General features: G+C 41.4%; 2 protein-coding genes across 2 annotated transcripts; one reads left to right on the forward strand and one right to left on the reverse strand.

Moving 5' to 3' along the window:
• The first annotated feature begins 629 nt into the window (after window positions 1–629).
• On the forward strand, window positions 630–8,342 carry itih3a.1 (inter-alpha-trypsin inhibitor heavy chain 3a, tandem duplicate 1). The gene is made up of 18 exons (XM_035520601.1): window positions 630–734; window positions 1,319–1,351; window positions 1,566–1,586; window positions 1,909–2,063; window positions 2,329–2,433; window positions 2,534–2,696; window positions 3,384–3,494; window positions 3,577–3,705; window positions 3,849–3,965; window positions 4,057–4,225; window positions 4,389–4,514; window positions 4,912–5,093; window positions 5,281–5,466; window positions 5,647–5,786; window positions 6,365–6,525; window positions 6,985–7,098; window positions 7,216–7,417; window positions 8,147–8,342. Exons 1-18 carry the CDS (start codon window positions 630–632, stop codon window positions 8,340–8,342), a joined length of 2,415 nt encoding a protein of 804 aa, XP_035376494.1.
• Window positions 8,343–23,235: 14,893 nt separating this feature from the next.
• Window positions 23,236–24,780, reverse strand: mustn1b (musculoskeletal, embryonic nuclear protein 1b). The gene is made up of 3 exons (XM_027029841.2): window positions 24,669–24,780; window positions 24,212–24,335; window positions 23,236–23,647 (listed from the first exon to the last, which is right to left on the reverse strand). The coding sequence occupies exons 1-3, from the start codon at window positions 24,675–24,677 to the stop codon at window positions 23,541–23,543; spliced, it is 240 nt and encodes a 79-aa protein (XP_026885642.1). The 5' UTR covers window positions 24,678–24,780; the 3' UTR covers window positions 23,236–23,540.
• Between the last annotated feature and the right edge of the window lie 974 nt (window positions 24,781–25,754).

Raw genomic sequence — 25,754 nt, forward strand, 5'->3', positions numbered from 1 at the left:
GTACATTACAGAAAGCTGCATGTATCAATCCTTAGTCTCTTATATATGCATGTAGTTCTTATTCATTTAACTTAGTTTTAGAAATTGCATTATTGTATTATCCAATTTAATTTTACAGCATTTAGCTGACACATATCCAAAGCAACTTACAATTATGACTGAATACAACCTGAGGGTTAAGGGCCTTGCTCAGGGCAAGTGGCAGGACTTGAACTGGCAACCTTCTGATTATAAGTCAAGTACCTTAACCACCGGCTGTGTATTCACCTTTGTGATGCGTCAGACCCGCTGACAGTGTCACAGCATCTGTCTACTTATAAGTGTTTATCAAAGCACTGAAACCTACAGCAAAGTTATTCAAACCAACAATCATGGCAAATACAAGATGGAAGAAAGACAGTCTGTAGTAGACAGAGAGTGGTAATCGTTATATTCAGCAAATAGTGAGCTCAAAGTAGCTCAAACTGACCTGACAATAGATCAGCTACCTGTAGTGAGTGAGCTAGCAAGGCATGCTCTGCCACATGTTTAATGGACAACTTTAAAATAAAGTTTAAAGGGCAAACAAACAATGACAGTTTATCTGTGGGTTACTGCAGACAGCAGCAGAGGTGAGCTCAGGATCCACCATGGCTACAGTCAGGATCACACTGCTGCTTTGCATTACTCTGTCTTTGTGCATCCCGTCAGGGTCTTATGGTGCAGTTTTGGTCTCAGGAGGCACCGCGCAACAGGTACTTCAGTTCTTCCTTGCTAAAACAGCAATTCCATCTGATTTTCTGTGCAGTGGTAATTACATTTTGGGGGGAAAACTCTGTCTCTGACTTCGCTGAGTTCATGGCAAACCAACACATTTGGAAAGAGAGTCTTTTATTGTTTAATTTCCTGGGTGTTGTCAGACATAAATGCCAAAACAGGACTGATAAAAAGCTCGTAAACGGAGAGAGTAACTACCACTATTTTAACGCATAATGTTGGTCCCACTCTGTGGAGCATGAACTGATTTGTTTGAGCACTACAAAGCAGTTTGAATCTTCATCTCATGGGAGCTGCATCTTATAGAAAAAATGTAAAAATAACAAATATTTCATATATATTGTTTGCTGCTTTTTGCTGTTAAAAAAATCCTCATTACTCATTTAAATACTACGAAATACCAACCATCTAACATACTCTAAACTGAAGAGAAACCTCTCTTAAAAAGATATATCACAGACATGCTTGACCGCACATTCCTGTATTGTAGCATCACTTACGCAGTAGTCCATGAGCAGCTTTTCGGAAGTACGTCACGATTTCTTCATATCTCCTTTTCCAGGGAAGTGGCGGCAGCACCAACAGACTCATAAAGGTGACGTTTTTCAATCTTCTTTCAATATATTTTCAATATTAGGCTACATTATACAAACCTTCAGTAAATTCAGTTCAGTGAATTCAGTAAAAAGTTACTGAAAAAGTTCTGTAAGTTCAGTAAAGTTCAGTAAATAAAAAGATCTCAAATATGTCGTGTAACACATTATACACAATATAATGACTTTTCTCCACTCGATTCTTCTTCCTCACAGAAGCGAAGTGTGAGCAGCGAGGTAAGACAAGAAAAGGCCCCGTCCTGTGTTTGCGGGCCCTGTGGTGGACTGAGTCAACGTAGCTAAACTTGTCTGGCAAAATAATCTAGAACTAATCGATAAAGGTTTTAAAGAGTCACTTGAATCTTATTCAGCCTGAATTCATTTTTGTCAAGACCGTCATTACTGCTATGGGAAATAACGCATGGATGCAAATATACAAATACATAAATGCACGTGATAGCATTTCATTTCAATGTACTGACATTTTGCATGTGCTAAATGCTGCATCCAACTTCAAACGATGGTTTAAAATCTCTCTTATTTTCTCTGTCTCTCTCAGATGGAGGTGCACAGTGTGAAGATAGACTGTAACGTGGCGTCTCGATTCGCCCACACTGTCATGACCTCCACAGCTCTGAACAAGGCCAACGTCTCACAGGAAGTGTTCTTCGAGGTGGAGTTGCCCAAGACGGCCTTCATCACCAACTTCAGCATGTCAGTTGGGCTCTATTTTCAGTGGCCATAAAAACATTTAAGTTGACTCATAATTAATCACAATTACAATGTAACAATTTAAAATGTACACATTTATAACTGAAATTATACACAGGATAATAATGCCATCTTAAATTACCATGAACACAAAATAACTTTTTTTAGGTTTCATTCAGAAATATTTCATTAATTTACTGCATCCTTGAATGCTCATACTGTTTACAACCGTGGGCTTTAACAGTAATAAACGATGCTTGTATTTCAGGGAGATTGAAGGTAAGACATATGTTGGAGAAGTTAAAGAAAAGGAGAAAGCCAAGAAACAGTACGAGAAGGCTGTGTCTTCTGGACAGACCGCCGGCCTGGTCAAGTGAGTAGGGGAGAGTCTCACGAAACTGTTTGAATAACAACACTGTTTTTTGTGACTGTAAAACAAAATGTCATAGCAAAACTGATCTTTGTCTTTTCAGGGCTTCCGGCAGAAAGATGGAGAAGTTCTCTGTGTCCGTGAACATCGCAGCCCACAGTGGTGTCACATTCACTCTCACATATGAAGAGCTCCTTCAGCGTCGCTTTGGCAACTATGAGATCATGATCAGAGTCAAACCCAAACAGCTGGTCCAGGAGTTTCAGGCAAAACAATAATTGTTTTCTCTGTATATACACCCCCTCCTAACCCACAATAACTGCATATCCTTTACATAACCTCAATAGCAGTCATGCATTCCAGCTATTTAAAACAAATACTAGAACACTACTTCCAAACAGTGAACCATAACCAAAGGAAGAGTTTTTTATAAGCCAGCAGGCATTTTGGCTGACAAAAAGTCTCAGTATGTTGTAGTCAATGTGTGCTCTGACCGAGCTTGGGAAGGAGGGGCCAGTTGTAACAGACAGAGCCTGCTCTCAACCAGCCAGATCACCCAACTACTCTCTTCAGAATATTCCTCACAGAATAACTAGTTTGATGTTAAAAATATAGCAAGTGTCACAATGAAAAGATTTTAAAACATGATCAAAGTAATGACAGAAAACTTTATACAGCTAAGGCATCAGGCTCCCTACTTAAAACCAAAACACACACCACCACCAATTATAATGTAATGAAGTCAATTCAGGGAAAGCTTTCCTCTCCAACAGTGTGTCTATACCCTGTCTAACTGCGATTTTGTTTCAATCTAGATGTCTTGAAGCAAACTGAAACTTGGTATTGGATGACACCATACAGTCTTGTTCACATGGTCCTTGTGTATGTTACATGTGCATAACTAATGCAAAATTAATGAATCATCTGTTAGCGTTAATCGCTCTCACCCACAGATCGTAGCTGACATACATGAGCCACAAGGCATCGCCTTTTTAGATGCCTACGGCACATTCATCACCAATGAACTACTTCCCCTAGTGGAGAAAACTGTCACTGATAAAAAGGTAATACACACCGAAGTGCTGGCTTGCTGGTGCTGGTTCTGTATGGAATAATATTCCTGACCATTATCATTCTTCCTTGCAGGCCCATGTGTCCTTCTCTCCAACTATTGACCAGCAGAGAAAATGCCCAGACTGTGATGGTACCCTCATAGATGGAGATTTCTTCATCAAATATGATGTGAAACGGACCCAAGGCATCGGTGATGTTCAGGTTAGATCCATGTGAGACTTCATCCAGATTAAAAAAAAAAAAAGTTCACTGGGTGAAAAATGGTTTTCACAACAAAAAGCAGTATTACAATTAAATATTTATAACCTTTAAATGTACACAGCATGTCTCTGTCTTGATTTCAGATTGTAAATGGATACTTTGTCCATTTCTTTGCCCCATCTGATTTGCCACAAGTGCCAAAGAATGTGATTTTCTGTATAGACGTTAGTGGGTCCATGTATGGAAAAAAGATTATGCAGGTGACAGTTTTACAGCATTGTAGAATTCCACTATGAGACATATTCTTGTATTTTTTGATATTTTACCTGACCTGTTTATCTGTTTTGGAAGACCAAAGAAGCCTTGCTGTCCATCCTGAAGGATCTACCTGAAAATGATTACTTTGGCATTGTGATTTTTTCTAATGACATTAATGTATGGAGGCCATATCTGAGTCAAGCCACACCAGAGAACATACAATTAGCCCAGAAATTTATTATGTCTCTACAAGCAGGTGGTGGTAAGTCCAAACAGGAAGTATTTGGCCAAATATTTTAACATTAATTGTGCAAGTAATCAATACAATTCTTAGATGTTTCCCACAAGTTCACTGCATGCAACAGGAGCCTACAAGCATCTGTAGTCCATTCACAATCTGTCAATATCTGTTTACTTACCGATAGGTACTAATCTTCATGATGGTGTAATAAAATCCATAGAGATGTTGTATAAAGAAATGAAGACCAACTCCCTGGCAGACAACAGTGTCCCTATGATCATTCTATTGACTGATGGAGTCCCAAATACATGTACGAAAGATGCTATGGCACACAAACATTTATCCTCTTCCACTTCAGCTGAAGACAGGTGTATGCAATCGAATGAAAAGAGTATTTGTAGTCATTTGCTGTATTCAAGGTTCTTCTGACCACAGCTTCAGCAAATTCTGGATAAAATTTCACTTCTAAACTCATTTAGTGCAATATTGAGGATAGGTATATACTTAACATTGGAAGAAGAATTAGTGATACCATGACTGGACAATATTCCATTTGAAAAGCCTTCAAACTCATAATAACTGAAATTGGGCATCGTGGCCAAATATGACTACAAACATTGCACATAACAATTGTTCTATTGTTATGGGCAATTTCATCCAAAGCCGTGTTTTAATGGAATAACTAAATGCCATTACCATACTTTTAGGGCCTAGAGATCTTCCTCAAATCCAAGAGAGCATTCGTGATGCCATTGGCGGAAACATTACGCTGTTCTGCCTGGGCTTTGGCTATGATGTGGACTACCCTTTCCTTGATGTATTAGCCAAGCAGAACAATGGCTTGGCTCGCAGGATCTATGAGGACTCAGATGCAGTACTTCAGCTGCAGGTAGCTGTACATTTTGGTATTGTCTTTATATAAATCTTGCATTGGTAGCAAGGACAGCTATATATACATTTTTGTTTATTCTATTCTTGAACAATTTCTGATGGAGGTGATTAAATGTTATCGCTAATGTGTTCAAAAGCATAATGAGGAAAACGTCCATACTCCTATTTTCTGCTTTAATTGAAAGGGATTCTATGATGAGGTGGCAAGCCCCCTTCTATCAGAAGTGCACTTCAATTATCCGGACAACACGGTCAGTGCACTCACAGGCAGCTACTTCAAGCAGCTCTTTAACGGCTCTGAGATCGTGGTCGCAGGTCGACTGAATGATATCGCCATGAATGACTTTCCAATCGAAGTGTCTGCTCTGGGGGTGAGAGACATTGACCTTCCTACAAAAATTAAGATTATTAATCACTGAATTAAAAATGAATGAGTTCCTGTAGAGTGATGTTATCGATTTGCTGTCATGTTATTTGCTACGTAATGAAACCAATGAATGTATTCATTTAACAGTAATGCCTTTATATAAAATTTACTTGTTCATTTCCAGTTTCAAAATGACTTTGTAGTGAAAGGTCAGGCCAGTACTCAGGAGAGAAAGACTACATTCCCCGATGAAGAGTACATCTTTGGGGACTTCACTGAGCGTCTCTGGGCATATCTGACCATCCAGCAACTCTTGGACAAGAAGTCAGTGTGACAGGACTGATTAGAGGAGCACTTTGATTTAGAAACTGTCTCCTCTTCTTTTGCTCCTGTTACTTTTCTTATCATCAGCTCCAAACTGTGGTACTGTGCACACACAATGTTCTCATTTTCCAGTGAATATGACAGTATTTGCAGTGTCAACTATTTAAGTTCCCCCAGGTGAAAATATATGACTTCTATGCTGAATTATCAAGAATTTGAGCAGCCAATGTTTTCTACATTTACTAAACCTAAGCCCCTGGTTTTTAAATTAGTGCTTTTATTGAAGTCACTCACTGAACTTCAACTAATAATATTTGCAGCTGAAGAATGCCCTACTAGTTAGCTGTCTGCTCCTAAACCTGCTCTAATTATTTTTACCAGAATCCTTATAACCTACCTATCAAAAAGAACCCAAATATTACATCCTCCATTTATACACTTAAGGAAATTGTTTTGATTGAAATGCTCTTGATTATTGTATAAAGCCTGTCTGGATTCTGAAGCACTGTTTAGAAGATCAGGTGTTGGCAGGTAACATGGATTCCAGGCAAACATTAATGGAAGACTTACTCTGGCAGAGACAAGGGCTCAGCTGAAGAGAGAGTGAATGCCACAGCTGAAGCCCTGGAGCTCTCACTGAAGTACAACTTTGTCACCCCACTCACCTCCATGGTGGTCATCAAGCCCCAGAAAGAAGAAAAGCCAGAGGATGCTCTCATTGCTGACAAGCTGACTGAGGGTATGGATGCTGAACCACTACTTTACTACTAAGCCTTTTGATTTGGTGGGAAATGTCAGTAACCTTGCTGCATGTTTCTGAAAAATTGGTTTATGGAGTTTTAAAAAATAACACTGATCTGTCTGTTTTTCCATTTGTTCTGTGCTGATACTCAGATGAGAGACAGCACATTCCACCGCCCATTACACATACCAGTAAGAACTGACCTACCAGCCGACAGACATGGAAGGAAGTTGTTATTTCATGATTCAGTTGTCTTTGTTCCAGAAGAATTGTAATCTGAAAGAGAAATGAAAACTGCCTCATTTGTTTGTATTTGATTCTAGGTTACTTTGCTTCAAAGACTAGCTACAGTTCATCACCCACATATTTTGGTAAACCTTTAATTAAGTTTTAGAAAACTCAAAGACTGTAATGACCACTATGGTGTATTATGTGACCAGGAGTTTTATATGACAGTTGATGGAGATCCCCACTTCATCATCGAGTTACCAGATCAAAACGATGCACTGTGCTTTAACATTGATGAGAAACCAGGCACTATCTTCAACCTGGTCAAAGATCCACTAACAGGTGTGAACATTCTCTAAGTGAAACAATAAAGGATGAGTTAAGACTGTGAAAGCACTCCATTAGTTTATGACATTTGGAAGAATTTCACTTTTCTATAATGTTTACTTTTTCCTTAAGGTATTGTGGTAAATGGCCAAACCATTGGAGACAAGAAGGTGGACCCTGGAACCAGGGTGAACACCTACTTTGGGAGTTTTGGGATCATTCATGATAAGTTTGGTATCAGACTGATGGTTTCCACGCAGAAGATCTTGGTGTCTGACCACGGCAAAGTGGCGAGACTCTTCTGGTCTGACAACACCTCTGTCAAAGGCCCCAAGTAAGTAGAACAGAAACTGAAATTCTGATGGTACCTCATAAAACCAGTGCTGACACAGGGGAATCTGGATGAGTAGAGAGGATCCAGGTAGTGGCTGCCAAGCTTTCAATATAAAGTGTAAAACTTCGCTTAAAGGAGCAGTGTGTAAGATTTAGTGAGATCAATTAGCAGAAATGGAATCTCAATTATGAAACCATGTTTTTGTTAGCTTAGAATGAGGATAATAGTTATTATTAACAGAAGAAAAAGTAAGGGAAGGTGAATTCTCATCACCAACAAAGTAACTTCATGACCTTCACAAAGAAATCTAAAGTAATTTGATTACATCTCGTCTTATGGCTATTCAGTGAGGTTGTAGATTTTGATATCATTTTGGAAGTAGCTTGGCACATGATAGCCACCGTAGGTTCTAATACATACTTGTAGGCGATGGGGGAGGGGGGGTGTATTCAGTTGGTTGGTGTTTAATCTGCAACCTCACCACTAGATGCCACTAAATCTTATACACTGCTCCTTTAATGTAGCATTTATGGAATAGGCAGTCATGCTTGTGGACCAGGGGAATACAGCTGCAGCCGTTCCTGGAGACATGCAGTCACAGAGATTATGTTAACAGAAACAAAATTACTTGAGTATGTTGAATAAAATCACAGCATGCCATAAGTGTGAAAAGGCAACATCAAGATCAATAAGATGTGCAAACTACAAAGGTTCTTCTTCCTTCTCCAGCATGGATCTGCAGGTTACCAAAGATCGCAGTCTAACTGTTAGCCTGAGGAACTCCGTGAAGTTTGTAATCATCCTGCACAAAGTGTGGAAGAAGCATCCCTACCACCAGGACTACCTGGGTTTCTACACCCTGGACAGCCACTTCTTCTCACAAAGTGTCCATGGTTTGATTGGTAGGATTGCCACAGAACCTTAAGGAACAGATATCTTTGCAGTATAATGAAATTTACATGTTACTAGTGAAAAATTCAGAAAAAAAAAATTATTTCATCCAAATAATGCGAAACGGTCTACAGTAAAGCTTTCTTGTATTTTTCATTTTTGGCCTTGACAGTTTAATGCCTATCCGGTCCTTAGACATCGTGCATCGTGTCACAGTATTTGAATAGACATATACATACAGCTTTATTCCTTTACTTATAACTTTCCATTGGTGTCATGTAAAAACATTCACTGTTTAGTAGTTAGTTTAAAACTGGGCATTTGCGAATAGACAACAAATACGTGTAGATTGGAAACATTTACAAAGACCAACAAAGAAATGTTCGTAAGACATCTGCCTATTCTGCTCAGAATATTGGGCTTCTAGCAAACGTACTCTACACATAATCTACACATTTGCACTAAAGATCACAGGAGCAGGTTATTCATATATATTTATAGCATTGGTTCAATCTTCCCTTCATAAAGGTTACTTCTGTACGTCCTTGATGCAAAAGATTAAAGTACTCACTTAAAATGGCTCATAATATATCATCGAATACAATTCTGGGCATAATTTGTAAGTAATCCCAGTCAAAGACCCAAATGTTGCCTTAGGTTCCAGATGTTCCAGGGTTAAACACTCTCTGCCTCTCTCTATAGGACAGTTCTATAATGGTGTGGAATTTGAGGTGAGTGAAGTCTTCCCTGGGCAGGATGAAGGCAAACCTGATGCTCTTATGTTTGTGAAAGGACACAGGGTTGTAGTTACAAGGTAAATACAAACTACATATACACATTTATACATATATTTACTGATACATATGTGAATTTACGAGGTTTACACTTGTTACATATACAGAGCTAGCTATACATACTTTGCTGGAAATGAGGTTTTTCAGTGATTTTTGACTGAAAAAAATCATCTTGATCGGTCCTTATAAATTCTATAGGACTGAAGTCTGGAGACCATGCAGACCATGTGTCATTAAATTTCCTTTCTTCATCAGATACTTCTACAACTATAAAGAATGTTTGGATTATGTGAAAATCACCAACACTGTTATCTGATTATCTGATTATCTGATAAATACTATGACATTTAGACCCAAATATTTTAAAATTTCGTCCAGTGTTACACAATGTTTGGGAGTGACTTTCAGCCATTTCTTCTAGCAGATTTGCTCCAGGTCCTTTAGTTTGTTTGGATGGCACTTGTAGAGAACAGTTTTCAAATATCACCAACTCTCAGTTGGATTTAGATCTTTCACATGGCCTTTGTAGAATGTTCATCTGTTGTTGTTCGTCCACTCCTGTGTTACATTGGCCTTGTGCTTGGGATCACTGTCCTGCTGAAAGGTGAACTTTCTCCTAAGCCTTAGTTTGTTAGCAGACTGAAGCAGATTGTCTTGCAGTATCTCCCTGTATTTTGCGTAATACAACCGCTCATCAGTTTTAACGAGCTGAGGAACGGCATCCCCTCATTATGATACTGACACTCCCTGTGGCTTCACTCCTGAGTCCCTTTCTTGCTCTGGCACGTTTGAGGGATGGTCATGTCTAAGCCATGTTTGGTGCCTGGGTGGTGTGATGTAGTTTCCATTTCCTCACAGTGGGTCCAAAAGTACTCAAAAGGATTTCAAATCACATGAGTATATTATTTTGTAGCCTTGCTCTTATCTTTTGCACATCTATAACATTTGCCACTAATTTCTTGACTCCATTGTGAATCCTTTCAGGTCACGTAGCTCTTTCCACCTGTGTAAAGTTGCTCCAATGTTTATCCTTGTTTTACCTTTGGTTTAATCTAATTATACTTAATTTGCTATCTTCTGTTTACTTGTCTTTGTCATGTAAGCTGTTGCTGGTGAAGGAGGACTGGATGGACCAGTTGATTTTTCACTGATAGTGGTTGTTTATCCACACGCTTGCGAAAGCAGTGATTAACATTTCGTCAGGCACTCAAGGCTCTGATTGGTTGTTTTGATTCTTGATAATGGCATTAGGAGGACTAGGTGGGACTGGAAGAGTCTGATTTTCTCATAGATTATCTGTCTGATGTAGTACTGTCAGGATATAGTGACCACTTTAGAAAAAATGACAACTTTTTGAAATACAGTTTTATATTTACCTACCCATTGCTGCTTTAAATTAGGGGTGTTTTATCCAGAGAAGGTTAACTTTTTAATGATTAACAGGTAATTGTAAGCAAATTTCTTGATTATATCAATATGTTTCTTCAGTGTAAACATGGAGCTTCCACAGCACAGAGGTCCTAATGACAACAGGATCTTTCAGTTAGTCATTTTTGTCACAGAACATTGTCTTAGAACAGACACCATTAGATTAATGTAATTAATTTTGAGGGGCAGCTTTTGTTGTAATCCAGATAAATTTGGTGATTTTTGCAAGGTATTTTCTTTGTGTATGTGTGTGTGTGTGACTAACTGCAGTGTACTGTAGCTAGAGATGTAGAGATATTCAAACTGTGTATGGTGAGAGAGAATAAACAATTCAAAGCACTGATATCATGAAAAACCTGGTACATTTGCAAGGCTTCACTGGTATTGTAGTGAAAACACAACCCTGTTATATATATATGCCATAAAACCAAAACCATTTGTGTTAACATTTAATAGATATTCCATGTAAGCAACTAATGATCTTACATTTGTTCCAAATAACTTTGGATGTCCAGGGGCTGGCAGAAGGACTTCAGGCAAGATGTAAAGAACGGAGAAAACGTGCCTTGTTGGTTCATTCATCATAATGGCACTGGGCTGATTGATGGAGTCCACACAGACTACATTGTGTCTGGTCTCTTCAAGACCATCTAAGAGACAACAGCATCTACTATTCAGTGGACTACCATTTAGACAAAATCAAAATATATATGCGTATACCGTACACTTTCGAATAAAACAAAAATGTGAAAATTACATGTACAGTGTTCTTTCAGATGTTTTATTGTTACATTTGCTGTAGTATTTTGTTTAGTACCAAACCTATGGAATCCATATTTTGCTGCTATCAGATCTGGCTTCAAATCCATTTGACCTTTGTGGTTTGACATTATATAATTAAGTAGTTGGTGAGAACTGGAATGACTACATAAACCATGTGGGTGAGCCTGAGATGTACGATGATCACATAACCACTGAGCAGCCCAAAGTTTCTAGTCTAGTTTCTAATTGTTTTAACTATGGGAGTGGAGGCAAATAATGATACTGCATTAGTGATTTATTGTGACGTAGGCAGCACAGATGAAGTGAGAGCCGAGGTGGAACAGACTTGTTCTTTATTTTCCTTTAGGAGTTAAATAACATGAAACCACTACGACGAATCCTCTTCGTAGTATCAGAGTTGCACTGACGGGCACTAAAGAGGTCTCGACCGCTAATGCGCAGCGCTGTCTCTCTCAACCTGCAGGAATATATAGTGAGAGGTAATGAGGAGCAGGTGTCTCCTGTCAAGACAGGTGATTGTGAATGGGGCAGGTTAGTGATTCGGTCCTTGCCTGGAGTGGGCGTGTCCCTCCCAGTAGGGGACCGGCCTACCGTGACAGAACCCCCCCCAAAGACCCCACCAGGCTCCTGGAACGCAGCTGACTTGGGGCAGGCTTCAGCAGGTGCAGCCTATGGAAGGAGGTAACAAGGTCGGGGTCCAAAATCTGGGAGGCCGAAACCCAACTGCGCTCCTCTGGGCCGTACCCCTCCCAGTCCACCAGGTATTGCAGTCCCCTCCCTCTCCTTTGGGAGTCCAGCAGGGTCCGCACCCTATACACCTGGCCCTCTTCCATCTCCAAGGGTGGAGGCCGGTCAACCGAGGGAGCTTCCTCCTCGGTGAGGGAACCCTCCTTCATGGGCTTCAGCGCTGATACGTGGAACGCCCAAGATGCCCGGCTGATCCCCGTGATTCCAATCCTGTAGGACACCTCATTGATCTGGTTAGTGATGGTATACAGGCTCTCATACCTCGCATTGATCTTGCCGGTGGAGCCAGCACGGCCATCCTTGGTCGCGACCCACACCCTCTGTCCGATCACGTATTAAGGGGTTTCTCCCCGTTTTCTGTCCGCCTTCCTCTTGTAGGCAGCAATTGCCTTCCTTAGTCGCTGGTGCATCTCCTCCCAGGTCTGTTTGCTCTCCTTACACCATCTCTCCATGGCCGGCTGGTCTGACACGGGGGTGTTTCAGAGGTAGAGAGGCAGTTGGTAACCTAAAACGCACTCAAATGGGGTGAGACCAGTTCCCATGTGGCACAAGGAGTTCTACACATACTCCGCCCATGGAAGGTATGTGTTCCATGTCTCTGGTGTTGACAGTAGAGGTGTAGGAACTTACCAAGTTCTTGGTTCACCCTCTCTACTTGCCCATTAGCCTGAGGCTGATAACCGGATGTTAGGCTCACCGTAATGTTCAGCTTACCCAACAGTTCCCTCCACCCCCACGATGTGAATTGGGGGCCACGATCTGACACGATGTCCTCAGGTTGGCTCAACTGTCTGAATACCTGGTGGAATAAGATGTCTGCTGCTTCTAGCACAGTGGGCAGGGCTGCCAAAGGGACAAAACAAACCATTTTAGAGAACCGGTCCACTATACTTAGGATGGTGGTATTGTCCTCTGAAACAGGTAGGTCCATCACAAAGTCCACAACCAGGTGGGACCATGGTCGGAGGGGCATAGGCAGGGGCAGAAGCGGTTGTAGTCCGTGCAAGAATATATCTCACCACCTCTTTGTTCATTGCCAGCCTCCGCATTGTGTTGCTGGGAGAGCGCATCTGCTTGAATGTTCTTCTCCCCAGGCCTATAGGTGACCCAGAACAGGAAACTGGAAAAAGGATTGACCACCTAGCCTGTCTGGCATTCAGTCTTTTGGTGGTCCGGAGGTACTCCAGGTTCTTGTGGTCTGTCTACATGGTAAAGGGGTGTCGCGCTCCCTCTAGCCAATGCCTCCACTCCTCAAAGGCAAGCTATATGGACAGCACCTCCCGATCCCCAATGCCGTAGTTCTGCTCTGCCAGACTTGGTTTTTGGGAGAAGTATGCAATAGGCTGTAGATCACCTCTCTCTCCTGTATGCTCAGATAGTACAGTGCCCACTCTTATGTCAGAGACATCCACCTCCACCACAAAAGGTCTTTTTATATATAGCAGTTACCTCATCAGGGTTCATGTAGAGGGCTCCCGGCTTAAGAGTACACCCTAGAAAGGTGGCGCATTTAATGTGCCTTGGCATACAGTTGATTTTGCCGGAGACGTGTCAGGATGGCCGTTAAATGATCCACATGTTCCGTTTCTGATTGGGAAAACACGAGGATGTCGTCTATGTAGACAATCAGGAACTTGTCTATCATGTCCTGAAATATATCATCCATAAACACCTGAAAAACAGAGGGCCTATTAGAGAAGCCATATGGCATTACTAGGTATTCATAATGGCCTCGAGTCGTGGTGAAGGCTGTCTTCCACTTCCGTATGCATATGCGGTTGTAGGCATTATGCAAGTCTAATTTCGTGAAGATGGTAGCCCCTAGTAGTCATTCATGGGTTAGGGAGATGAGGGGAGGAGGATAGGAATACGTCACTGTCACCTCGTTAAGGGCCTGATAATAGATGCACGGCCGTAACCCTCCTCCTTTCTTCTTCACGAAGAAGAATCCAGAAGCGACTGGTGAAGTAGAGGGCCGTATGAAACTGTGCTGCAGCGCCTCACTGATATAGGCCGCCTCTTCAGGTCAGAAAAGGGGGTAAGGCTTGGATCTGTGGGGTAGGAGAGCCCCAAGAAGGAGCTCTACAGCATAATCACAAGGTCGATGAAGTAGGAGTCTAGTCGCGTTAACCTTAGAGAACACATCTGAGAAGGTTCTACAGAGCTGAGGGACAGACTGGAGTGCTGGCGGCTCAGGGCTCTGGACCGTAGTGGAGAGGTTTGGAAAAGACATGCAGTTTTGGAAGCAACATGCACTCCATGATGTCAGTTCAGCCGAGGACCAAGAGATACAAGGGTTATGGGTCGACAGCCAGGGAAAGCCCAGGATGACGGAGTCACGGGACATGGGCAGAAGCAGAAACTGAATCGACTCACAATGGAACAACCCGATCTGTAGCATGACTGACAGTTTTGTGTCGGACTATACCCTCACCTATGGGTTGGTCATTAAGAGAATGAATACGGGATTTAAGGTGACTCTAGGGATTCCTGGTCGTGGAGCTAACCCAACATCTAAAAAATTCCCTGCTGCACTGGAATCCATTAAGGCAGAGAGAGAAACACTGTTACCATCAGCCCTAAGGACTACAGGGTCCGGCAGAGCAGAACTACGGCATTGGGGATCGGGAGGTGCTGTGCATATAGCTTGCCTTTGCCTAAGCTGATGAGTCAGATACAGTAGAGATGTTCTTACGTGTGTGTCAAACATAGGAGACCTCCCATTCTCTCGATGGGGACGGGGTTGTACAGGACAGTTGTCGCAGAAGTGGCTGTTAGCGCCGCAGTACAGGCAAAATCCGCCGGTGAATCGTCTGGCACGTTCTCAGGGGGTGAGGCATGAACGACTCACTTGCATCAGCTCAGGGACTCCACCGGATCTCTTGTCAGAATCCTCTGATACGAAAGTATGGGCCCGGGGTGCGCGTTGTAATGGCTGATGGGTCCGTCGTAGGTTTTCCACAGTAATAGTGAGTTTGATAAGTTCGGACAGTGTAGTCGACTCCCCTCGGCATGAGAGTTCCGTCTGAAATCCCAGAGAAAGTTCGTGACGAAACAGTTTTCAACGCTGTCTTGCTCTAGTCACTGCCAGCAGCGATCGTACAGAATTCCCGGGCATAGTCAGCTGCTGTGCGCCTCCCTTGATGTATCTCGCATAAAATAGTTCTGGGATCCCCACCACTCACAGGATGATTGAACACAGCCTTGACAAGATTGTAGAATTCTGTTTCAGACTGTAATGTAGGGTCCTGGCTAACCCAGAGGGTGGTTCCCCAAGCCCCTGCCTCACCAGTTAGTAGCGACAGCACAAACTGTACATGGTCCTTGTCAGTGATGAATTCTGTGGAATAATGGGAAAAATACATGGAACACTGCATCAGAAATCTCTTGCATCGGTCTGGAGAGCCATCGAATCATTCTGGGACGGCCGCAGGAATGCAATGAGTAACTGCAGTGGACGGTGAAGGAATCACTGAAGTCACGGTAAGTACAACCTGTGAAAGTCTCTGAACGGTTTCACGTAGCTCGGCCATGGAAACCTCATGCTGGACCAGTCTGTTTTGTACCTCTGCTGGATCCATGAAAAAGTCGAAGTATTCTGTAACGATTGCACACACGTTGAAGTGGATCCAGTTGCAGAAGTTTATCTTTGCAATCAAACAGATATGTTTAGTAACACGGTTAACCGTAGTCAGGTCAGTCTGAGGTTGATGCACAGGGTAGCATTGAGGAGGTGTCCGAGGGTCAGGAGATGAAGTCTAGAAGGAAAGCAGGAGTCATTAACCAGGAAAGCACACAGGATGAGGAAACACTCGGTACGCTACATGGGAACAATACTTTGCAACGTGTGCACGGGGAAGGGAAGCTTATAAAGGGGTTGGTAATGAGGGGAATGGGAATCAGGTGTGTGCTAGAATTCCGGTGAGTCAGATCAAGGGTGTGTGCAAGTGAGCATGGCTGTGCGGGGCTGATGGTTGTTCCTGGGGTTCGTAACAGTCGTCATGGTTATCCTGTTTCATGTCTTTGCTTCTTTGTTGTTCTGCCCCTCATTTAAGTTTCCCTGCCTTTCATTTGTATCACCTGTTTCTTGTTTAATGCTCATTATGCTATGTATACATATCCTGTGTTTAGTCTGTATTGTTGCTGGTCATTGTTAACCATGCCTCTCTCGTTTGTTTTACTTAGCTGTTTTTTTCTAGCCTCTGTGTTTTCATGCTGCCTGTCATTTTGTACCTAGCCTGTTTTCTGTTTTGTTACTTCATGTTTTACTTTCTTTGTTTTATCATGTTTCCCGGATCTCTCCATGTTAGTAAACTGACCTTGGACCGTACTATCGACCCTGATTTTGGATTTTCACCTAATAAATATCTCTCTTCTCAGCGTATGCATCTGCCTTCCACCAATATTCCACAGAATATAGAAAAAGTCAAAGCCTCTTCTAGTGTTAAACTTAACATTTTCACTAGTCATCTACCAATTTGGATTGCAATAAATGTACATCATATTTAGCCAACATTATACATGCATAGTGTAATCCCTGATGGAAAGGGCTCAACTGGAATTATAAGGGGTCCAGTCACTGTAACCCCCCAGTGCCTCGAGCCCCAGTACAACTGTAAATAACATGCAAATAACCAATGCATAGCATCAAGAATAATAAAGAATACAGACATCAGAACTGAGAAACATACATTCAGCACTGTTAAAATCAAAGCTATTAATGGCAATCCTACTCAATCAAAGTAGATGGAACTTTAATATGTAAATAAAAATGTGGACCATAAATCTTCCAGTTTTCACCAGTGAAATCATTGAAAACGACCTGAACTGTTCGACCATCACGTCCATCAAATGACCATGGGTCATTTGGAACTAATCCAAAATTCCTAAAACAAAAAACTTGCAGTAAAACTTGCTGCCTTTTTACAGAAGCAAAGTGTAAGCAGTGCCTCAGTAAATTCATTTAAATTAATGACAAAGCAAGTCTTCCATTTTTGCAGTCATTCGCCATTTGTTGTATTTATTTGAACATGCACTAGTAATATTGGCCGAGAATAACAAGGGCACATTAGTGCCTGGTATAGCCAATGTTCGATGGTGAATTCTAGAATTAGTCATTACCCTCACCCTCCGACTCACAAAGTGAGCATTGTTCTGGACGTGATCTTCACCCGTACCACCACAACATCGGACATCGCAGTCGCCCCCCTCCACCTCTCGGACCATCACTTTCTATCCTTCTCTCTCTCCCTTCCTTCTCTTTCCATCCAGTCCTCCCCAACATGTTCCTCCTTCCTCCGTCGCAATCTGCACTCCATAACTCCCTCTTCCCTTCTACTATTTTGTCCACCCTTCCTCACCCTGACTCTCCATCCTCTCTCTTTGGATATAGTTACAAATACTTTCATTTCTACACTCTCCTCACCAATGAATCTTCTGTGCCCTCTCTCCTCTAGACCCACTAAGTCCTCCCCACCTGCCCCCTGGCTAACAGAAACACTTCGCTGCCACAGGAGAGAACTAAGGACTACAGAGAGGCGGTGGAGGATATCTCGGGTAGATTCAGACCTCAGCTCATACAAGTCTCTCCTTTCCAAGTTCTCACTGGAAGTAACATCTGCAAAGTCATCCTACTACAGAAAGAAATTCGATTTATCATCATCTGATCCACGCAAGCTCTTCACTATTTTTTCTTCTTCCCTTAATCCTCCCCCTCCCCCTCCTTCCTCATCTTTTACTCCTGAGCATTTCATCACCTTCTTTGAGGAGAAGGTTGCGGCAATCCGCCAGTCCTTTTCCTCTGTTCCCACCCCTCCAACCAATGTGCATTCCCCAACATCCATCTCCCTGACTTCTTTTTCTCCTCTCTCCTCAGATGAAATTCTTCAACTCCTGACTTCCAGCAATCCAATTACATGTCTGCTGGCTCCAATTCTTCTGCTCTGTTCCTGAGAATCGTAAGAGATCTGCTTCCTATCATCTCTTTCATCATCAACAACTCCTTATCTTCTGGATACGTGCCTACTGCATTCAAAACTGCCAGGGTGGTACCAATCCTCAAGAAGGCCACACTTGACAGCTCCAGCGTTACCAACTACAGACCGGTATCACTTCTCTCTTTCATCTCAAAGGCCTTGAACGAGCAGTTTATAATCAATTGTCTCTTTTTCTCACCTAGAACCAGCTGCATGATCCCAATCAGTCTGGCTGCAAACTGGCACATTCTACAGAAACGGCCCTCATAGCAGTGACTGAGAAACTTCATGCTGCTAAAGCTGCCAAGCAGTCATCTGTTTTGATTCTTCTAGACCTTTCAGCAGCCTTTGACACAGTGAACCACAGAATTCTTCTCTCTGTTCTTTCCAGGCTTGGTTGGCCTGCTCTGCTTGGAGATGGTTTCAGTCCTATCTGAATGGATGGTCCTATCAGGTGATATGGAGAGGATCCACATCCAAACCATGTAGACTCACCACTGGTGTTCCACAAGGCTCAGTATTGGGTCCCCTTCTCTTCTCTTTTATACTCATTCTCTTGGTGATGTAATATCTTCTCATGGTTTCTCCTACCACTGCTATGCTGATGACACTCAATTATTTCTTTCTTTTCCACCCTCTGACATGCAGGGCATAATTTTGGACAACCAGTTGTCATTCTCAACTCATGTTTCTAATCTAACCCGGGCTTGCAGATTCCTCCTTTGTAGCATACGAAGGATTCGACTCTTTCTTTTGCAGGAAGCTACCCAAGTGCTTGTGCAGTCTCTTGTGATGTCAAAGTTAGACTTTTGAGCTCACACATGTTACTCCACTGCTGCATTCCCTTCATTGGCTCCCTGTAGCTTCACGCATCAGATTTAAAACCTTGATGTTTGCCTACAAAGCCAAAAATGGACCAGCCCCTTCATACCTGAGGTCAATGGTCAAAGCCCAATTTGTATCTCGAGTACTTCGAGCCTCAAGTATGGCTCGGCTTGAAATACCTTGCTTCAGGTCTCATGGACGACAAGCATCGAGACTATTTTCTGTCCTGGCTACAAGATGGTGGAATGAACTCCCACTTGCTATCCGGACAGCAGAGTCCCTTACAGTCTTCAAACGCAGACTGAAGACCCATCTATTTGCAGAATATTTAAAGGACAACTGACATTGCTCTCATATTGACTGACTAATATAGTACTTATTGTAGGGTATTGTTTATGTGGTTTAACAAACTCTAGCACTTATTGTTTATAGCACTTATCATTGTTTAAGATAAACCTTATGTATTTTGCACTTCTAGCCTACTCTACTGTACTAGGATGTATTCTATGAGTAAATGACAAAGCACTTTTGCAAGTCGCTCTGGATAAGAGCGTCTGCTAAATGCCATAAATGTAAATGTAAATCATTAACAGTCTAAACCAATAAGACCCACAATGATGTATCTTATTGTCTTTTGGCATTTTTAATATTTTGAATGCATTTATTCTTTATGAAAGACAGAATTTTTAAGATTAATTTAATATAGATACCAGAAACTCACTTATCCACTCATTTCCCTTTCTGTGTTAGATAGAGGTACATAGTGTGAAGATAGACTGTAAGGTGGCATCTCAATTCTCCCACACTGTCATGACCTCCACAGCTCTGAACAAGGGCAACGTCTCACAGGAAGTGTTCTTCGAGGTGGAGTTAACCAAGACAGCCCTCACCACCAACTTCAGCATGTCAGTTTGGCTCTATTGTTAGTGGCCATAAAAACTTCAGCAATTTTGACTCCGAATTAAAACATTTTTTTTAGAATCAAACTACAAAAGTTCTTCTTCCTTCTCCTTTCTTTAGCATGGCTCTGCAGGTTACTAAAGATCGCAGTCTCACTGTCAGCCTGAGAAACTCTGTGAAGTTTGTGATCATCCTGCACAAAGTGTGGAAGAAGCATCCCTACCACCAGGACTATCTGGGTTTCTACAGCCTGGACAGCCACTCTTTCTCACAAAGTGTCCATGGCCTTCTCGGTAAAGACAATCTCAGAATTGAATATTTGTGTTTTTCATTGATGTCCATATTTTAGCAACTGTAGAAGTCTTGGCCAACCAATCAGGTCTTTCTTTCATCATTCTACAATGTAATGTTCATAGCGTCTTGAAAACAATTGTATAAAAAGAAATAGTGTGGTAGAATTATAGAATTCTTTGAGTTTGGTTTTGAGTTTCAGTGTGCTAAACTAGGATATACTTTGGTATTATTATTGTTACAGGCATGTGAACATTGGTCACTATAATTTGATGCCATCTTTAAAGGGGAAGGTCACCTTTTTCATATTTGAGCCTATCTAAACATATATAGGTTTTTTAGGGTGATGTCTAGACACCTCACATAGTTTTTATAGCAATTGCTCAAATAATTTGTTAGAACCCAATAAAAATAAATCCACCCAATGGCTTCATAATATTAGACACGATTAAAGCTACCTGTAGCTCTAGTCCCATGCCATACCCCAGTCCATGGTAAAATAGTAGGTACAACTTCAGGTTTCAGACACAACGCCCCCTGTGGTCCGCTGTATTGCTCGTTGCCATAATGTGTACGAGGCTCTGTATGTTAAGGGAAATCTGTGGAAATGATCACTGATGGATGATCTTGATGGAGCATTTCCACAGCCCACAACAACACACCTCATGTTACTGTTACCGAGTGAGACCAAAACAAAGTCAGCTTCCAGTGTCTTCTGGTCACCCAATTTCTTTTTTTTCCTTTTTCTAATCAATCCATATAAATTCATCTGATTACAATTCGATTAGCAAGATAATTATTTGTTGACAATAAAAAAATCTCAAAACTCCACCTGCTGACATAAAAACTGTCTAAGGTGACTAGAAATTGTGCTTTATATGTTTAGGATCCTGTGTAAAAAAAAAAAAGGCGAACATTCCCTTTAACTATCTGCACTGCTGGGGCCATAACAGTGTTAAACTAATATAAGGCACTTGGTCTTTAACACTGCAGCTGTCATTTGTCAAAAAAGGCTGTTACATGCAACCTGATACAGCCACAGCTGTACAACTGAGTGATTTATCAGCTAAAAGGAAGAATCAAAGGACTAGACATGTTCTTCTCATTGCTGGCACTTATTCTAAGGGTTCATCTTTACTCTGACATATTTATTCATTTTAATATTTATTAATGGTGTATTGATGCAGACATTCACAGGTTCTACGTGAGTATGAAATAAAGAGGTCTGGTTTGATGTAAAAAGATTCTGAGATTATGCAAAGATATATTTATTAAAGATATATATTAAAGATATCAATATTTTAAAAATGTACTAATTCTCCAGACCTCTAATTGTTGTACTACATATATTGGTTTAGCTCAAAACCTGAAATTTTGTATTTGTTTAAATATTGAATTTGTTTTTGCCTTTTATAGGACAGTTCTATAATGGAGTAGAAATTATGGTGAGTGGCATGTTTCCTGGGAAGGACGCAAACAAACTGGATACCCTTATGTTTGTGAAGGGACACATCCTTGTAGTCACAAGGTAAATGTAAACCACTACAAATGTCAATACACTTACTGACTGGAGTATCTGACTGGTCAAACAGGCTTAAACACTAATGGGTCAAGAGATAGGGTCAAGAATCCTGACTGAGTCAGAGATAGGATCAAGAACCCTTTCTGAGTCAGAGATAGGGTCAGGAATCCTGACTGAGTTACTGAGTATAAATAGCTTTCGCTCCCTGAGTATTACTACTGGTCTTTCAACTCAAAGTGAATCTGCTTTTGGAGCAATTACAGAAGTTTACACAAAAATGAACAGTGGTCAACCTGCAGGACCTGGACCTTCTGTACCAGAATTTGAACAGCCCTGCTCTAGAGTACTGCTCTAGAGTACTGTCTCAAAGCTCCTTAAGACATCGGTGAGGGGTTGTTTTGCATGAAAATGTTTAGCTATTGTCTTTCTATACATACACCCACCGATGTCAGGATGTTAGCCACAGATGACCGAATCAGGAAATTAATTGCTGTAAAAACGTAAAAGGTGCATATTGGAACTTAATAACACCACTTTAGGAACTGACTAATACAAATAAACTGAAACACACAGGCACCTCACTGAAATCTTGAAATTTGCAATGTTTACAATACATATGATTTTATATTGTGTTTGATTGTACACTGTGAACTAAATACTGCTATGGAAGGCATATTCCTGTATGGCCTAATATCCTCAAATATACATTTACAGTACAGAACATGACATTAAATCCTTGTTATGTGGTTCTTCTTAACCAGGGGCTGGCAGAAGGACTTCAGGCAGGATGTAAAGAACGGAGAAAACATGCTTTGTTGGTTTATTCATAATAACAGCACTGGGCTGATTGATGGAGTCCATACAGACTACATTGTGTCTGGGCTCTTCAAGACCATGTGAAAGGCAGCTTCTGATCAGATGATCAGTGAAGCTGTTACTATACAACTTCACAAACTCATGTAAGCAACCAGTCAACATATCATGCACAAAAGTGCACAAAAGACAATATATATTCATAAGGACTCAGAATTAATTGAGAATTATGTTCTGATTTTCTGCTATTATTCCTGGTAGTCACTACCAACAATTTTGATTCATGGACCTTGTCCTCAATCAATACTAAGACTTTTAAACCAGATAAAGTGTATGTACACTACATGATTAGGAAATCTGTCAGCTGTCTTTTTGCAAGAGCAAATCACAGCTTCGGTTAGTCAAACGGTTTGAGAAATGACACAACTGTAAAAAGGGCACAGAGGTCAGAGAACATCTGGATTTTTGTGTGCATTCTGCTCTGCATTTGAAGGCTGGTCTTCCCTTGCTGAAAATCCAGTTCAGTGTAGACATGCAGAAAGAGAGAGGTAGATATGGATGAGAGAGGGAGGTGGATAATGAGAAGAAGAGAGGTGGATATGGAGGAGAGGGGAGGTAGATAATGAGGAGAGGGCTGGTGGATACAGAGGAGAGAGGAATGTGGATACAGAGGAGAGAGGGAGGTGGATAGGGAGGAGAGAGGAGGTGGTGAGGTGTGAAGACCCAATAGAGAGCAGCACAGACAGTTACTTTAGCTGAGCAGGAGGAGTTCCCGTCATGGTCATTCTCCCAAACCTCACCTACTGCATAAACCCATAATGTATAAAAGAAAACAATGCCATCACAACCTGTGCCATTTAGGATTTTAATGTATAAAACATGACTAGAAATTGCACCTTACAAGCATAAAATCACCAAGCAATGCAATTAGGAAAAAGTAATAAGCATATCAATAATAATCAATAATTATCAATTAGAAGAAATCAGTGACAGTCCATTTCACTCATCGTACCTCTGGACATCAATACGTCAACTATAAAATTCAGTGGTTATATTCGGAGGCCCACGGGGCACCACCACTCAGCCATTCCAGTCATGCTTTTCTATTTGGTCTTTATTGATGTCATCGGTTTGCTGGTGCTTTGCTGGTGTCATCACTTGCCAAACACACTGCCTGCTGGAGCTTTGGGCTGTTCGATGGCCGTCTCTGCTCCCGAACGCAACCCACTAAACACGGATGGAGCTACTTTGCCCATGCGCTCTGGAGAGTGAGAGTGAAAGACCGATAGAGAGTGAGAGACAGAAAGAGAAATATTTTATGTGTGCCTAATAAAGAAAGTCCACAAAGATGTAAAGACACTAAAAACACTAATGTCTTAAAAATCTAAATTAACATATTACAGCATTATAACTCAGAAAAACATTGACCTCTAAAGCTAACTAACAGCTAAACGTAAAATCAAAATAGTTGCTTTAAAATACTGGACTTAAAGCAACCTTAATAAAAACCATAAAACCTTAATCCACCAAAAGGTATGTATGTATGTATAATATGTATAATACTACAAATGTGGACCAGCTTTCAAGAAATATTAGGTGTCATACACAAAATGAGATTCTTGGCGGAGACCCAACTGCAGACTTAAGATAAGACTCCATCACAGACTTAAGATAAGACTCCATCACAGACTTAAGATAAGACTCCATCACAGACTTAAGATAAGACTCCATCACAGACTTAAGATAAGACTCCACCACAGGCTTAAGCTAAGACCCCACCGCAGGTGTATGTGTCTGTCGGAGATGCAAGGAGAAGCACACTCACCGCACTCCACCATGACTTCGTACGTTTTGCTCTTAACCTCGCCCTTCAGGCCGAGCTTACTGCGGGCTCCTTTCAGGTCCTCCTCTTTCACAGGCGGACGCTTCTTTTTTTTCACCTCCCCTGGCTGATGGAAAGAATGACGCAGTAAAAGAGGAGAAGAGCGCTTGCTAGCACTCATTTCATGTTTTCATTTGACAGCCCCAGAGTGACATGGTCAGATCGGAAGTGAAGTTGCCCTCATTCCTTCCTCGTCCAACGTTTTCTGTTGCAATTGTCTGCTGCGTCCCTGTTTTCGGAGCTTGTGCAAGAAGCATTACACGAACATAGAGGAGCTCCACTGACTGCAGCGTTTTAACTGTTGATGCTTTTAAACAAACAACACCCTTATCTCCTTTGTTGTGTCAACGTTCACACAGTTTATATGTCTAGAAGCAGTTAGCAGACTTTGGGTCCGTACCTGAGACATGTTGTATGGTTGTGAAGTGAGCTGCCTGTTCTCCTTTCACCCCAGCCGGTTCCACACTTTATATATCCGTTCTGCTGCTTTCTCATGGACCCCACCTCTCTCTTGTCGTTCTCGTTGTGTATTATTAGATAGGACGTCATCCGCTGTGAAACTGAAGGTGGTGATCCCACCCACTCAGCACGACCACCATGGAGAGCTAAACAAATACACTCACCCTTCATTTACCCTACTAAAATGGGACATAATATAATGCTTCATGGTTACAATATAAAGATAGATTAAATATACATGGAAATGTGATTTCTACTCCAGTCAAACACCATTTAGTCAATCTTTCTAACACAGATTACCAAAAATGTTAAATATAACGTTGATGTTAAGTATAATCTGTCCAGATTTATATTAAATATGTTAATATACAAATATGCAATGACGCTATCGTGTAGGTTATGGAAGAACCCCAGCCATTATATATTTTCTAATAAGCAATTACTCTTAAATGTAACCAAACATACTCAAAGCTTAACAAATAAACATAAGTGAATTTTTAAAATGTGTTATGACAGGCAGGAGCAAAAGGACATGATAATTATAAGAACCATAATGATGGCGAAAGTTTCCAAAAGCAGGGCGAGACACATCAGTTTGGACAGGGCAAAAGAAAATAACAAAGCACTTTTAAGGCACAATGACTCAGCCACTGTGAGTGTGTGTGAGTGTGTGTGAGTGTGTGTGTGTGTGTGTGTGTGTGTGTGTGTGTGTGTGTGTGTGTGTGTGTGTGTGTGTGTGTGTGTGTGTGTGTGTGTCAGTGATTTAGAGAAGCCATGCTAAGAATAGACATTGAACCAGTGTGTCAGAGAGAGGAGTTAGTAATGGGGTCAGTTTCAAGCTCAGCTCTGCAGTTCCCTTAGGCTGCATGGTATGTTGAACTGTTAAACACCTGAATAACTTTATGAATCTTAAATAATTAGATCTTGAGTTATTATGACGTGTAGTAGGGAAGTTCTAGGACTAGAATCAGAGCTGTATAATCATAAATTGACGTTTAGTAGCTTCATTCCTATCACTTTTCTCGTA

Source organism: Electrophorus electricus, chromosome 20 (assembly GCF_013358815.1).
Source record: "Electrophorus electricus isolate fEleEle1 chromosome 20, fEleEle1.pri, whole genome shotgun sequence".
NCBI lineage: Eukaryota > Metazoa > Chordata > Actinopteri > Gymnotiformes > Gymnotidae > Electrophorus > Electrophorus electricus.